This window comes from Pinus tabuliformis, chromosome 7, assembly GCF_031772625.1.
Source record: "Pinus tabuliformis cultivar Carrire ecotype Pingquan chromosome 7, CPIR1, whole genome shotgun sequence".
Classification (NCBI taxonomy): Eukaryota; Viridiplantae; Streptophyta; class Pinopsida; order Pinales; family Pinaceae; genus Pinus; species Pinus tabuliformis.
In genome coordinates, this window is record NC_142293.1 from 613,196,672 (window position 1) to 613,211,120 (window position 14,449).

Consider the following 14,449-nt stretch of genomic DNA (forward strand, 5'->3'; position numbering starts at 1 on the left):
GAGTTCTTGATAATTTTTGGAAGCTTGCAAGGTGAGTTCATACAGACCATTTAATACATTGCATTGATCATACAAACAAAAAATGAGATGTGGTTGAATAGGGTTAGAATTATTCATCCAATAGTTCTTGAATTAATCTCCCCTGACAAGGGTGCCATAAGAATGTTGGGACTCAAATCATCCCCACATATTAACGACTCGAATACTCATTCACTGAGGATTGATAAGTCCTCCTGCTCTAGGTGCCATAGGCTAACCTCCAGTGCACCATAGGGGGTAACCTTGATAGTAGTTATATAATTTTCTATAGGCAAAGATAATAAGGTCAATTGTTGATGATTTCCTTGTAGTGATTTTTTGGTATTAATAGAAGAGAAATTTATAATAGTAACACTTCCTAAAAGCCTTAACCCAAATGCAAAATATGAAACCTAACAAATAAACTTTGAAATGGGATTATAACAAGTTAAAGAAAAACTCAAAAAGGGAAAAAACATCAAAGGTATGAGATGCAGAATCATTCAAATATGATAAGAGATCATTGCAACATGTACAAATGTCCTCCAAATTTCCATCCCAATTTTCTAAAGACAACCATGTTCAATAGTAAATATTGAAAACATAACTTGCAGAGATGAAATGGAAATTTATAGATTTTGAAATGCAAACCACATGATATATATATATATATATATATATATATATATATATATATATATATATATATATAGAAAAACTACAAAATGTAACATTGTAACAATCGTAAGGATAAAACAATAATTGTCATAAGTCAAGAGACAAGCTACTAAAATGAATGAAAATCAAATGTTACTCATTTAATCATTCAGATCGATAGTATAATGTCAGAACACGAACGACTAAATGAAATATTTCTCTGAATGATAGCAAGCCTCAGATCTAGATTTTTATGATTTTTACTTACACTTAAACAAACACAACAAAATGCATCTAAAACACCAAGGAAAGATTTCATAAATGTAATAATAAATTATGTAACATGTACAGGAAGTTTCAAAAAACCAAAAATATCACTTCTGTCAATCACCCCCCTTGTACAGGAAATGGGGCCTTAAATGCTTAGTTTGAAATATAACTCATTATATAACTGTATCAAGTGTAGAAAATTTGAATTTAAAATAAAATAAATCTTAAAATAAAATTTAATGTGTCATGTCGCCTTCATTGTTTTGGAGTCTTGACTTTCTTCATTATGCCAATACAGGAAAGCTTGTGGGTCCCACACATCTTGCCTACTAGTGCCTGAGTTGTAATTAAACGAATTTCACTCCAGTATTTTGGCTACTCCATTAAAGATTTCACTGGTTAAACAATTTGAGTTGTTGAGGAGACCTATTCAATAGTGAGATTTCATTTCAAATAGTTCCTTAACTTAGCCATTTTATCCCATTCCACTGGTGGAAACAAAGGCACATTTTTATACTTTGTTATAAACACTACCAATCGTCATCTGATTTGATAAGGGGATTTAGGAAGGCTTTGTACAATTTTGTTAATTCCAGCCACGATGGAAAAGTATTTGGTAAGGACATTTATTACTGTAGTCGCTGAAATCACCTCTTCACCTTGTAGGTTCTTAATCTCACCATGAAATTCATTTAGTGAAGCTTGAATTTGTTTGATTTCTTCATTTTTTTAATTTACCAAAATTTTTGCTTTATACTCATCTTTCTCCCTTTCGAATTGGGCAAGTCCCAACTCTTGTTTAAACTGAGTTATCTTAGTGTGTAGTAGTTGGGACTCCTTGGTTTCGAATGTTTGAGCAGAGTTAAGGGCTCGATTCAGCGAGGCTTTATATTCCATCAACATCTTGAGGTGTTTCTCCTCTTTTTCACAGGATTTTGTTCTTACTAGCTCCATTTGTTTAAGGGTCTCTTGGTGCTCCTCCTCCTTGAGTCGCAAGGCTATTTCCATATCTTGGAGATGGGTTTCAACCTCTTCCAATCTTTCAAATTCCTGAATCAAAACATGAAGGTCATGATCAAGTATTTTTAGAATAGCTTGTCAAGATTTGATCTCCTTTTTCTTTTCTTCCAACAACTTTGTAATGGGCCCAGTGTCTTCAAAATGTTTGGGCATGTGCTTATGAGAGGCGTCGGAGTCTAACATGCAATTATATAAATTCCAATCGTGAATCTTCAAGCTAATATAGAAAGGGGAAACTAAATTATTGTCCTTTTGGATCACAACGCTAAGAGTAATCTTGGGAGCGTTGCGATGAACATTAATAACGTCTATCAACCCCATTTCTTGAGATGGTTAATAGGAATTTTTAAAAAATGAATCAATCTATTTCTTATAGTTAGGAATCTTTACAACTTCGGCTAAAGGCACACTAATTTTGAGTCAGTTCATTTTGTAGGCTAAAATTTTGCACAAGAGGTGGATCAACCTCAGGTGGGTTAGGCTCATGAGGCATGACGGGCTTATCCTTACGTGGAAGGGGCTGAGATGTCAGTTCTTTCTATGGGACATGGCCATTCCTAGGTCTGAGGTTAATTTATGTTGAAACTGAGCTTCCAGCTATTATGCAAAATTCTGATGCTGAGGATCCCAAAAATCTTGTTCTAAATAATTAGCGGTATCTTGGTTGTGCACCTCAAAGTTATTAATGGAGTTTACAATAGGGTATTCCTCCTCTTCAGGATTCATCTGTTGACTAGAAACATCATCGTTTTATTCATCGACGAGGTTAGCGTTGTTTCTTATAGGAGGCTGGATGTGAGGCTCATCTGGCCTTTTCCCCCTTTGTAAAATTTGTGGAGGACATTGATAAGGGGCTTGATTTCTAGGTGGAAATTTAGGATTCCATTTTTATGAATTAGGATGGAATTTTGGCTATGCAAGGGGTTTAGAAGAGGTGGAGGGACTTCCCTGTTTCCAATATCAAGGCATTGGATTTTATTAGTTAATGACTTAATAATTGTCAACATCTCTTTAATTTTATGATCCTCGAACGATGAGGTAGCAGGAAGTTGCGACGATGTGTCAACTGTATTATTTTTACCCTCGGATTGGATATCCCGAGAAGAATGCTTCCCAGTACCAATTACATTTCGTTCACATGCACAAGCCTTAGATTGAACAACAATTAGAGTAGTTGGCTCTATTTCCCGCAAAGAATTACACAAGTCGTTGTCAAGAGCCATGGAATAGGCCACGACTGTGCCAGTGTCAGATGGCCACACTACAATAGGTAAAAAGTTATAAAAAATCATAAACCTCTTATTAAAATCAACGACTGACTCATCATATCTTAATTTTAAAGCCGAAAATTCTATGCGCCACAACTAGTTACTCTTTTTTACACCATACTGCTGTAAAAATATCTCAATCAACCTATCCATAGTATTGATACTATTTTGGGGAAGAGTTCTAAACCATTTACGGGCCTCCCCTTCCAAGCTCTATACAAAAAGTCTCATACAAATATCATCATACTCAGCACCTAAATTCTCACACTAGTCCTGAAATTTAACGACATTTTCTTCGATGGTTCTCTCCCCTCTGTTATCAAATTTAGGTAACTTTTTATCATATTTTGGGGGAAAATTATGAAGTTTCCCCTTCAAATTAAGGGGATGATATCGGGAAATCACCCAAGCACTCATGGGTGGTAGAGAAGGAGGTGAAGGGGGTAAAGATTGGTAAGGAGAAAGTAGTGGACTATTGCACGGATTGGATGGGATAGGTACAAATGCATGGGTGGGTTGAGAGGTTGATGATGAAGGTAAAGGTTGAGAACTTAAATGAGAAGAAAGAGAGGAAATTTTTTTTTTGGTATCCTTGTATTAGGTGAAAATGGATGATTTTTCTTGAACTCGTCAAGGTGTCTCCTCTTATTGGCTATGGTAACTAGCAATTCCAGGTCTTCTAAAGGAGAGTGAATAGCCTCCAACGTAGACCTAGTTAACCTTCAGGGAGTATCCAAATTGAAACTTAACCTACGTGACTAACAAGGATCATGCTATTAAATTAGTAATTTTACAATCGTTTATTCACATATCACTTTAGTATCTTACAATTCAATATGAAAGCCAGTAAACTGGCTTTTGGGACAAGAAATAGAATAAGCGTGACTGGTAAGGTACCTAAGCAATGACAAAAATGCATTTCCATAGTAACTCAGATTATTTATTGTTTTCATCTTCTAGGAGCATTAAGGTTTGGTTGCACTCACTCATCTTCTTGTGCTAACACTTCCCAATTTTGGTTGAGTTCTTGATAAGTTTGTGAAGCCTGCAAGGCGAGTTCATATAGACCATTTAATACATTGCGTTGATCAGACAAACCAAAAATAAGATGTGATTGAATAGGGTTATAATTTATTCATAAAATAGTTCTTGAATTAATCTCTCCCCGACAAGGGCACCAGAAGAATGTTGGGACTCAAATCATCCTCACATACGAACGACTTGAATACTCATTCACTGAGGATTGAGAAGTCCTCCTACTCTAGGTGCCATAGGTTAACCTCCAATGCACCATAGGGGGTAACCTTGATAGTAGTTATATAATTTTCAATAGGCAAAGATAATAATGTCAGTTGTTGATAATTTCCTCGTTGTAGTGATTTTTTGGTATTAACAAAAGAGAAAGTTCTAACAGTAACACTTCCTAAAAGCCTTAACCCAAATGAAAAGGACAAAACTTAACAAATAAATAGCTTTGAAATGGGATTATAACAAGTTGAAGAAAAACTAAAAGTGGGAACAAGCATCAAAGGGATGAGATGCAGAATCATTCAAACATGATAAGAGATCATTGTGACATGTACAATTTTCCTCCAAATTTCCATCCCAAATTTCTAAATACGACCATTTTCAACAGTAAATATTGAAAACATAACTTTCAGAGATGAAATGGAAATTTATAGATTTTGAAATGCAAACCACACGATATATATATAAAAACTGCAAGATGTAACAATGTCACAATCAGAAGGATAAAAAAGTAATTGTAATAAGTCAAGAGACAAGATGCTAAATCGAATGCCAATCAAATGTTACTCATTTAATCATTCGGATTGATAGTTTATTATCAAAACACGAACGACTAATGAAATATTTCTCTCAACGAGAACAAGCCTCAGATCTAGATTTTTATGATTGTTACTTACACTTAAAAAAACACAACAAAATGCATCTAAAACACCAAGGAAATATTTCATAAATGTAATAATAGATTGTGTAACATGTACAGGCAGTTTCACAAAACCAAAAATATCATTTTTGTTAATCACCCCCCCTACAAAGGAAATGGGGCCTTAAATACTTAGTTTGAAATAGAACTCATTATATAATTGTATCAAGTGTAACAAATTCGAATTTAAAATAAAATAACTCTTGAAATAAAAGTTAATGTGCGATGTCGCCTTTGCAGTTTTGGAGTCTTGACTTTCTTCGTTATGCTCATACAGGAGAGACTATGAGCCCCGCGCATCTTGCATACTGGTCCCTGAGTTGTAATTAGATGAATTTCACTCCAGTATTTTAGCTACTCAGTTATAGATTGCATTGGTTAAACAACTTGAGTTGTTGAGTAGACCTGTTCAATAACATAATTTCATTTCAAATAATTCCTTAACTTAGCCATTTTATCCCATTCTTCTGCTGACAACCAAGGCACATTTTTATACTTTGTTATAACCACTACCAATCGCGATCTAATTTGATAAGGGGATTTAGGAAGGCTTTGTACAATTTTGTTAATTCTGACCAAGATGGAAAGGTATTTGCTCAGGCCATTTATGATTGCAGTCGCTGAAATCAGATCTTCATCTTGTATAGTCAAGAAACTAAGATCTTGTTCTATATTCTGTAATTTAATACAAAATTCTTCTTGAGATATTACCCAATTATCTCTCCCCCAAAACAAGGGCACACCAAACCATCCAAGGTAATTCCAATCCACTCTAATGGCGTCTATTTCCTTATTGGCCTTCTCGAACTCCTCCCGCATAGATTGCATTGTAGCCCACCTTTATCTTAACATACAAAGAGAGTAAATACATTGATCTTTGGTAGGAAAATCCAGCTCTTTCAAAGTATCAACCTCCAAAGTGTTGATAATATCAATGAGTGAATCAACATATTTCAATATTTCATCGAGAGGTGAGGCTGTATTTTTTTCTTCCAAGTTTGTACTCTTTAAAATACCCTTTTTAGAGTTTACAAGTATCTCAATGTAGGCTCAAACTGTAGATATTTTTCATCTGATTTCCCTCCATATTTCCCCTTTCCCCTAAATTAACACCTATTTACCTGTGCGGGTAAGTTTAATCACTTCCTGTAGGGCCTTAATCTTACCATGCAATTCCTTTAGTGCGGCTTGAATTTGTTCAATTTCTTCATTTTTTCAATTTACCAAATATTCTACTCTATAGTCGCCTTTTTCCATTTCAAATTAGGCAAGTTCCAGCTCTTATTTCAACTGATTTATATTAATGGGTAGTAGTTGGGACTCCTCGGTTTCTGAAGTTTGAGTAGAGTTAAGGGCTCGATCCACCAAGGCTTTATATTTTGTCAACATCTTAAGGTATTGCTCCTCTTTTTTGCGGCATTTTGTTCTTAGTAGCTCCATTTGTTTAAGGGTCTCTTGGCGCTCCTCCTCCTTGAGTTGCAAAGCTATTTCCATCTCTTGGAGATGGGTTTCAACCTCTTCCTTTCTTTCAAATTCCTAAATCAAAACATGAGGGTCATGATTAGGTATTTTTAGAATAGCTTATCAAGTTTTGATATCCTTTTCCTTTTCTTTCAACAACTTCTTAATGGGCCCAGTGTCTTTAGAATTTTCGGGCTGTCAGATTATTATTTGTTATAATTCTTTTATCTGATTTTTTTTCTCTTCAAGGCCATCGGTGCCAATTTCATCTGATCAGAAACCTTCAAACATAACCTCCATTTTTCTATTTCCTACATATGCATCCAACAATCTTTGTGCCACAATTTCACCCATGTGTTGATGAAGATCGATAACATCCATATCAAACACCTTCCCCAAGTTAATAGCCAGGGAAGAAGTTTGAGATCCCAACACCTGTCGGTTTTCCCCGATTTTTGGCTGAACAAATGTGAGATTCAAAATATTCACTTTGAAGTTACTGGCAAAAATAAAATCGGGGCGAGGCAATAGAAGATGCCCCTTTAAGTGTTGGAATCTTTGTTAACTGATATTATTCCGATAATACAACCAACTCTGCATTGATCTGTATTATCTATTCCCCTTCAGTAAAAACATGTTTAATGTCAACAACTTGCGCCCCTGAATCCTTTGGCCTTATGTCATAGATAACTTGTTGCATTTCTTTATCCATATGTTGTACCTCTCATTCAAATATGTCATTGTCAATGTCGTCTTCATTCGCCTTTAGCCATTGTGAAGTTTCTAACGGAGTTACAGTTTCTTCTTTTCTTTTCGCTGTAGTAGCTAGGGCCACAGGGATTGTGTTGACTACCTGCATATTTTTTCAGTAAGGCCGAAAGTAGCGCCATTTGTTCTCTCACCTTTTGTAGGTGCATGTGGCACCATCTCTGTCATATCATCCATAGGTATCAAATCATTCGCCACCTTTTCTTCTTTGGGTCTGTTTTCATGAGAATAGGTTGACTACACTACCTATTTCTTTAATATCAATATCATCCCCAAAGGATCGTAATGTTAGCTACAATGTTGCAGTTATCCAAAATACAACATTTCCTTTCCAAAGATATCTATAGCATTTTTATTTTTGGCAATTAGAGGTGAGATTGAATACAAATAATTGAATAATGCTCCTTTCTTATTAGAAAAAAAATGTAACTCATTCACATTTATTTTTTCCCTAAGAACCTCATAAGAAAACAATAAGGGTGATACATACTTGGGTAGATGAGAGCGCTGCTTTTCAAAACCATATAAGCAAACGAAAGTAAAATTAGGGCATAGAAACCATCTTCCTATACTCTACTCTTTAGTAAGCCTCAATATTTTTCATTGCTTTTCTGAAATTCTATCTACCATTGCTTATGCTATTTTAATATTTAAAGGATAAGAAAAACAATTCATATATTGGGAATAAGAGTGAGGAATACATTGGGGATAAATTACATCAGACCACTTATAAATTTCCTTCTGTTTATTATTAATATCTGTAATACACACGAGCTTGGTAGATAGGAAATAGTCAGGGTAATTGAAGAGAACAAGATGGATTAAATAGGTACAATGTTGAAAGGAACTACACAGGATGGTAGTAGATAGGTTGATTGTAAGGGCTCGGGTTAGATACTTAGGAAAATTTATCATCTAAGGGTCTGGATGGAGGGTGAGGAGTCGTATAGCTAAAAATATGGATTCATCCATTTTAGCGTCGTCCGCTAATTCGAAAATAACGAAAAAGAGAGAAGTGAGTGTCTCAAAGAAGGGTTTCAAAGACTGAGTTGCTATGGGAAATTGCAATTTAAGCTCTGGACCAGGATTCCCTAGCAAAGTTTTCATGAATTCTAGTTTATCATCTTCTACCAAAGTGATAAATTCTTGGTCTAACCCCTTATCATTTATGTCAATTCCTTGGGTAGGAATACCTAACATCTTCTTTTAATTTCAGGAAGAATTTTTGGCTGGATTAGAAGAAAAAGACTTCTTGTTCCATATCATAATGCGTAGCAAGCAGCTGAATGGAATCGAGGTTGAAGTGAATAGAAGGGAGGGTGGTGCCTAAGATTCCAGACTTCAAAAGGCACATATCCTCATTTGATATGCTGATAGGAGTCAAATTCTTTTTAAGAGTAAGGATATCAGTAATACAGAATTTAGTATCTTGAACCCCATCTAGCTCATTTACTAGAGCTCCCTTACTCAAAGACTCGGAAATTATCAATTTCTGTAACTAAATTACCAACACGACAAAGCAAAGTAAGCGAGAGTAACTTAATTGATCAATGGAAAGGAATTTTGCGCACTGTACCTGCTTAGAGGTTAGCATTTTTCATTAACAGGTCCTAGGAGCGACATGCAGAAGCAAAGGCAAAATGAGCGAATCATATAGAGGTGGTGGGATTAAGGTTAAATCATGGTTACAGAGTTAATTAATGCGTGCAACAGTTGTCACACACTCATTGTTGGAATGTCGCCCAAGGACATGAGCCCTGCCGATTGGGCATGGGTGCATGATTAAACTTTGCACAGGTAAGAGCCCGACAATCGTTGATGATCGAGGACGGCTAAGATGGTATCAGGTTGGTGGAGCATGTTGCCTTTCAGCGCATGCCCGACCCGATATGAAACGTGGGCCTTCGGATAGATTTTATTTCTACAATTGTGATCCATCAGGTGTTGATTCCGCCTCTAATGCTCGCGCATGTTTGAATGCAATGAGGAGTACCGGGAAAGCCACTCAGCATCTAACAATAATGGAAAGAGAAAGTTGACTTGACTTTACGCTCATCGGGATTTTTAATAAGGTTAAACCTCTGTCATGAATAATTCCGTTGCATACTCTCTATCGTCGATCTCATAAGGAGGTGAATTTATCGCATCTCATAAGGAGGTGAATTGACCGCTTAGATCTGCAATTGCGTTAGCATATATCTCGATTTCCCTAAAGTCAAAAGGGATTCTAATTAATTAAATCTATAAAAAATTTCCCTTAAAGTTTCAAAAGGGGGAATTAGGGGAATAACACATCCTCCATACCATACCTTGGTCCATGAGAGCAGATCCTCACCCCCATCGAATCCGACCCAAGGCCAGTAGACAACCCGCTCTAAAAGAATGGAACCATATGTGTCCTGAAGCCATGTGGAGTCCTTCTTTAGACAGGCTATCCACCAAAAGGTTATGCTCATGAGGATATGTGAGAAAGAAGAAAGAGGCCTTTTATTTTAGTATCCGCTCCATCTATTGGCCCGTAAGTGGAGGTGAGAATTCCTTATTCTGGTTGATTTAATCTAGGGTAATTTGTGAATCTCCATCCAAGGAGTAGACTCCCAATTTCCAAGAGTCTTACTCTTGCTAAATCATAAGATGTATATTTGGTTTGCAAGTTGTTGGATATACTCTTGGTGTTGTAAGGAAACCATGAGGGTTGGTCCTAAACCTACTTTGGATTAGTCCAAAGAGTTACAAATTCACCATGGTTAAAAAAAAAATTACTTGTGAGTAGCCATAAATATGAGTTTTATAGATATTTTATTTACTATTTTATACTTTTCTTTATTTAAATGAATGACCTTTTAAGTTGAGAAATAAATAAAAAATGATTTAATATTTACATCATAATTTTTTTTGAGACAAATGAATACATACCAAGTGTGTATACGTGAAATGTAATTTTCAATCATCTCTTGATAAATTAAATACAATTCATAGGCTGCATAACAATTAGACAACTATAAGATAGAAACTAACCCATCTAATAACAAAGCTTCCTTGAATAACATATTTGCCATAAAAAACTTGCTCATCATCATATTACTCATAAAATTTTCACAGCATAATATTACTCACTCATATTTCTGGCAGATTTTCCTTTGTCATAATCTTAAACCTCCCCTCCTAATTAGTGTAAAGAGTTACCCATTTAGGATAGTTAAAAAAACACTTAAAAGAATATGTAGCAAACCGCCACCTATCTGAGTTGATGTGAACCTCCCTTAAATTAATATAAAGAGTTACCTATTCACGAGGGTTAAAAATACCAAAAAGAGTATGGAGCGTGGGAAACGTTTGCAGGGATATTTCTTCTCCCTGCGTGGAGGGAGGGAGGCAGTCAGCATGTAGAACCATGGATCAACCAATGAAAGCGAAACTAAACAAATTCCATTATTTAATGTGCACAATGACAAAACGACAATCGAGAAAACAAAATCAGGGTCAATTAGATAAAATGTGAACAGAATTGAAAGGAAGGAGATGTAACTCACCGGTGTAGCCTGCACCTGGAGACTACCCTCACAAAACATAGATCACTCTCTACACTCTATTTTCATCAATGAAAAGATTAAATCATTAAATACAACTCTGGAAATCAGGAAGTTGCAACCACAATCCTAAACTCTAGGAACAAATCCTAAACTAAAGAGAAATGGTTACAACTATGTAACCATTTCTTCATTAATACAAAATAATATTAATTATTTTCATGTAATTTGAGTGTTTCAATTGGAAATGAGTTGGCCGAGCGTATGAGCGGTAAGAATCCGTTTCGTTACATCAAGCGGTGAAAAGATTCCACCCCGTAGGCCCAGGGATTCTCTACACAGAGGAGCTTTAAGTTCCAACTCCAAGCCGAAGGAATCTCAGACCAGAGGAGCCCTTTCAACAATCGTTCACAGGACTGAAATCCTCAAGATGGACCATCAACAAAAACAATTCTTGCTTAATTCAGACACTGATCATCCGATCGATAGATATTATAATGGCCGATTAAGGTCCAGGCTGGAGGATGTGTTGTTAGTCTCTTCTCTTCTGTTAAATCTGCTATTTCTGACCCGTTCGTTCTGGCACCAGGCAGCACATCGAGATGCAGGAATCGTAGACGGCGTTAGTGATAATAATTTGCAGGCACTGACATGGAGTAGGCATGCCGCAGAGGAAGCAGAGGCAGCAGCAGGGTATCATTGTTCCGGTCATGGATTTGTCTTCGTTGATACGGTAAATATTGCGACAGATGACGGGGAAAAGACATTTAACTGCGAATGTAACGAGTGCTACACAGGACCCGATTGTTCCCAAATGGTTGCTGATTGCGTTGCAGATGTCGACAGGTGAGCTTCAATCGTTCTGATTTAACAAAGGAATTCAATTTCCAGCTCTGGTTTATGAAATTTAAGGCGTTTAATAATCTGACGATAGGGTAAATTGAGAATTGTACTGTAGTGGGGATCCTCTGTTTCTAGAACCCTTCTGGACTGGGAATGCGGAAGCCAGCGCAACAGTGCTACCTGGGTGGTATCGGATGGGCTATGGTTTGACAGCACCGACCCCCGAGTTGGAGACTCAAATTCGTGGAATCCATGCGTTAGTGGGAAACGCGGTGACAGAGGGGAGGTATATTGTGATCGGAACTGGCTCTACACAGCTTATCAACGCTGCAGTTTACAGCCTTTCTCCCAGGCATCAAGATGCTCAGCATCCTGCACAAGTAGTCGCAGCTGTGCCCTATTACGGAGTATGCTCAGGAAATCCTTGAGTCTTCTCAAGTTGTTTCAGTAGATAATCTGAGATCCATGGATTAATATTCGGTTAATTTGGTTTGCTGCAGCCGTACAGAACCCAGACTCAAATGTTTGACTCTGTAGACTCTATTTGGGCGGGAGACGCTAGGACATGGGCACAAAGTTCCAAAGCCCTCCATTCCACCACCAGATTTGTAGAGATTGTAGCGTCTCCAAACAATCCCACCGGTTTTTTTCAAGAAGGCGTGTTGGAGGGACAAAACGTGAGGACTGTTTATGATCATGCCTACTATTGGCCTCACTTCACTGCCATCACTGAACCAGTTAACGAGGACGTGATGCTCTTCACCCTCTCCAAGGTCACAGGACATGCAGGCAGCAGAATGGGGTACTAATTGCTCATTGTTTTCATTGACTTTTTGACATTGATCAGGCTTTTGATTATATTTAAAACGGGTAAAGAATATTGATTATCTTAAACGGGTAAAGAATTCGCACCGCAAAACTCATTTCATCTTAAACTGCACCTATTTAAATTCACTCTGTGAGAGGTTTATTATCTGCGCGCAGATGGGCTATTGTGAAAGACTTTGATGTTTACCGGAAGATGGCAGAATATGTAGATGGGAATACGATTGGGGTATCACATGACACGCAGCTAAGGGCGACTACGTTACTGAAAACAGTAATTGCTGGTTATCAAGGCAAATTGAAAGAGGGGAAGGCAGATGAATCGAGGAAACAGACGCTTCTTTTCCACTACGCTTACGATATTATGCGAGGCCGATGGCAAAGATTGGAAAAGATCTTCAGCGGCTCCCAACGTTTCTCGCTTCAGAATCTGACCTCCGACTATTGCAGTTTTTTCCGGACGGTCACGGGGCCTTCGCCAGGTTGGGATTTTTTTGGGCCAATAGTGTAACTTTCTGGAGTTTTTTTTTAGTTTTTTAACCCATATTTTTTACCTGAAATTACGAGTTTGAATTAAAATTGTTTCGCAACATTCTAAGCAAAAACTCCGAAACATGATACGTTTTTTCCCTTGATATACATATGTTGTTCTATTCTTGAAATCCCGAGGGTTTCTTTGATATAAAGATTTTGTTCTACTCTTGAAATCCCAAGGGCACTGTTGTTATTTGTGTGGTATTTTATGTTTGTTTGTTCAGCGTACGCGTGGGTGAAATGCGAGAGAGAAGAAGATGAGGACTGCACAGCAGTGATGAAGAGTGGAGGGATTGTGGGGCGAAGAGGCAAAGTGTTTGAAGGACAGAAACGGTATGTCCGATTGAGCTTAATCAAAAGAGACGACACCTTCGCATTGTTAGAACGTCGCCTGCAGGCCCTTGTTTCATATCGAAATTCTACTGTCAGCTTCACCACTACTTGAGCCGAGAGGAGCGAGAATCAGGGTGTTGGTATAGTTGTAAGGTACAATGGGATTCAGCGACTGCTATCTGTTTTGACTCTGCCCTCTCTCTTTTTAAGAACTTCACCCAGAATAAGCATTTCCTAAGAACTGCGTCTAGAGTACAAAGGAAATTATTGTAAAAAACATTCGATGTGATAAAATTATGAGTTGTGTGTAGTCTTTTAAATCCATTTACTAAACTTTCAAGGCGGTCCGTACAGTTCAAACCAATCAAATGGGCCCGTGAAAAAGTGTATCACCCAAGATAACGAAACTGTGAAATGGTTGGTCTTGTTTGTGTGGAATCCAGTGTTGGAAACACTGTTAACCTTTCTTTTAAAATAGATTAAACAATTTGTGTATTTATTTTCGTATTTATTTTTGAATATGAATTTTAAATTTATTTAATTTGTGGAATATTTTAATAGTATTCAAAATAAATAATAAAATATTTCTGTTATAAATGAAAACGGAATATTGAGATTTATCTTTAGATATGTTTATTTTTTCAATATGAGATTTATCTTTAGATATGTTTATTTTTTAAATTTATTGAAAAAAACATGTACACAAAAGTTATTGTTGTTGTCTTTTTTCTGTTATATAATTGTATTTTTTTTAAATATAAATTACTCATATCTTATAATTAATAATAATAATTTAAAATAAAATTATAACTAAGTTAATTTTATAATTTTATTGACAGTCTGAAATGCATCATAAATAAAGTCTAATACTAATTAATAGCTATAGATATTTATCAATCAATTTAATTTATACAACTATATTAAATATTAAAATATAATTTAAAAAAAAATAAAAAAAAATTAAAGAATTAAAT

The 14,449-nt window shown here is 36.3% G+C and overlaps 1 protein-coding gene across 1 annotated transcript; it reads left to right on the top strand.

Annotated features, from left to right (window-relative positions):
* The first annotated feature begins 11,279 nt into the window (after positions 1–11,279).
* On the top strand, positions 11,280–13,730 carry LOC149248924 (tryptophan aminotransferase-related protein 4-like). The gene is made up of 5 exons (XM_089456137.1): positions 11,280–11,786; positions 11,899–12,190; positions 12,284–12,585; positions 12,768–13,090; positions 13,367–13,730. The coding sequence occupies exons 1-5, from the start codon at positions 11,371–11,373 to the stop codon at positions 13,585–13,587; spliced, it is 1,554 nt and encodes a 517-aa protein (XP_089312263.1). The 5' UTR covers positions 11,280–11,370; the 3' UTR covers positions 13,588–13,730.
* Positions 13,731–14,449: the final 719 nt, after the last annotated feature.

Bases quoted from the DNA above. Each gene is read 5' to 3' on its own strand.
- LOC149248924 (XM_089456137.1), top strand. From the start codon at position 11,371: ATGGACCATCAACAAAAACAATTCTTGCTTAATTCAGACACTGATCAT. The intron at 12,191-12,283 runs GTATGCTCAGGA...GGTTTGCTGCAG, and splicing joins CAGCTGTGCCCTATTACGGA to CCGTACAGAACCCAGACTCA. The intron at 13,091-13,366 runs GTTGGGATTTTT...TTGTTTGTTCAG, and splicing joins GGTCACGGGGCCTTCGCCAG to CGTACGCGTGGGTGAAATGC.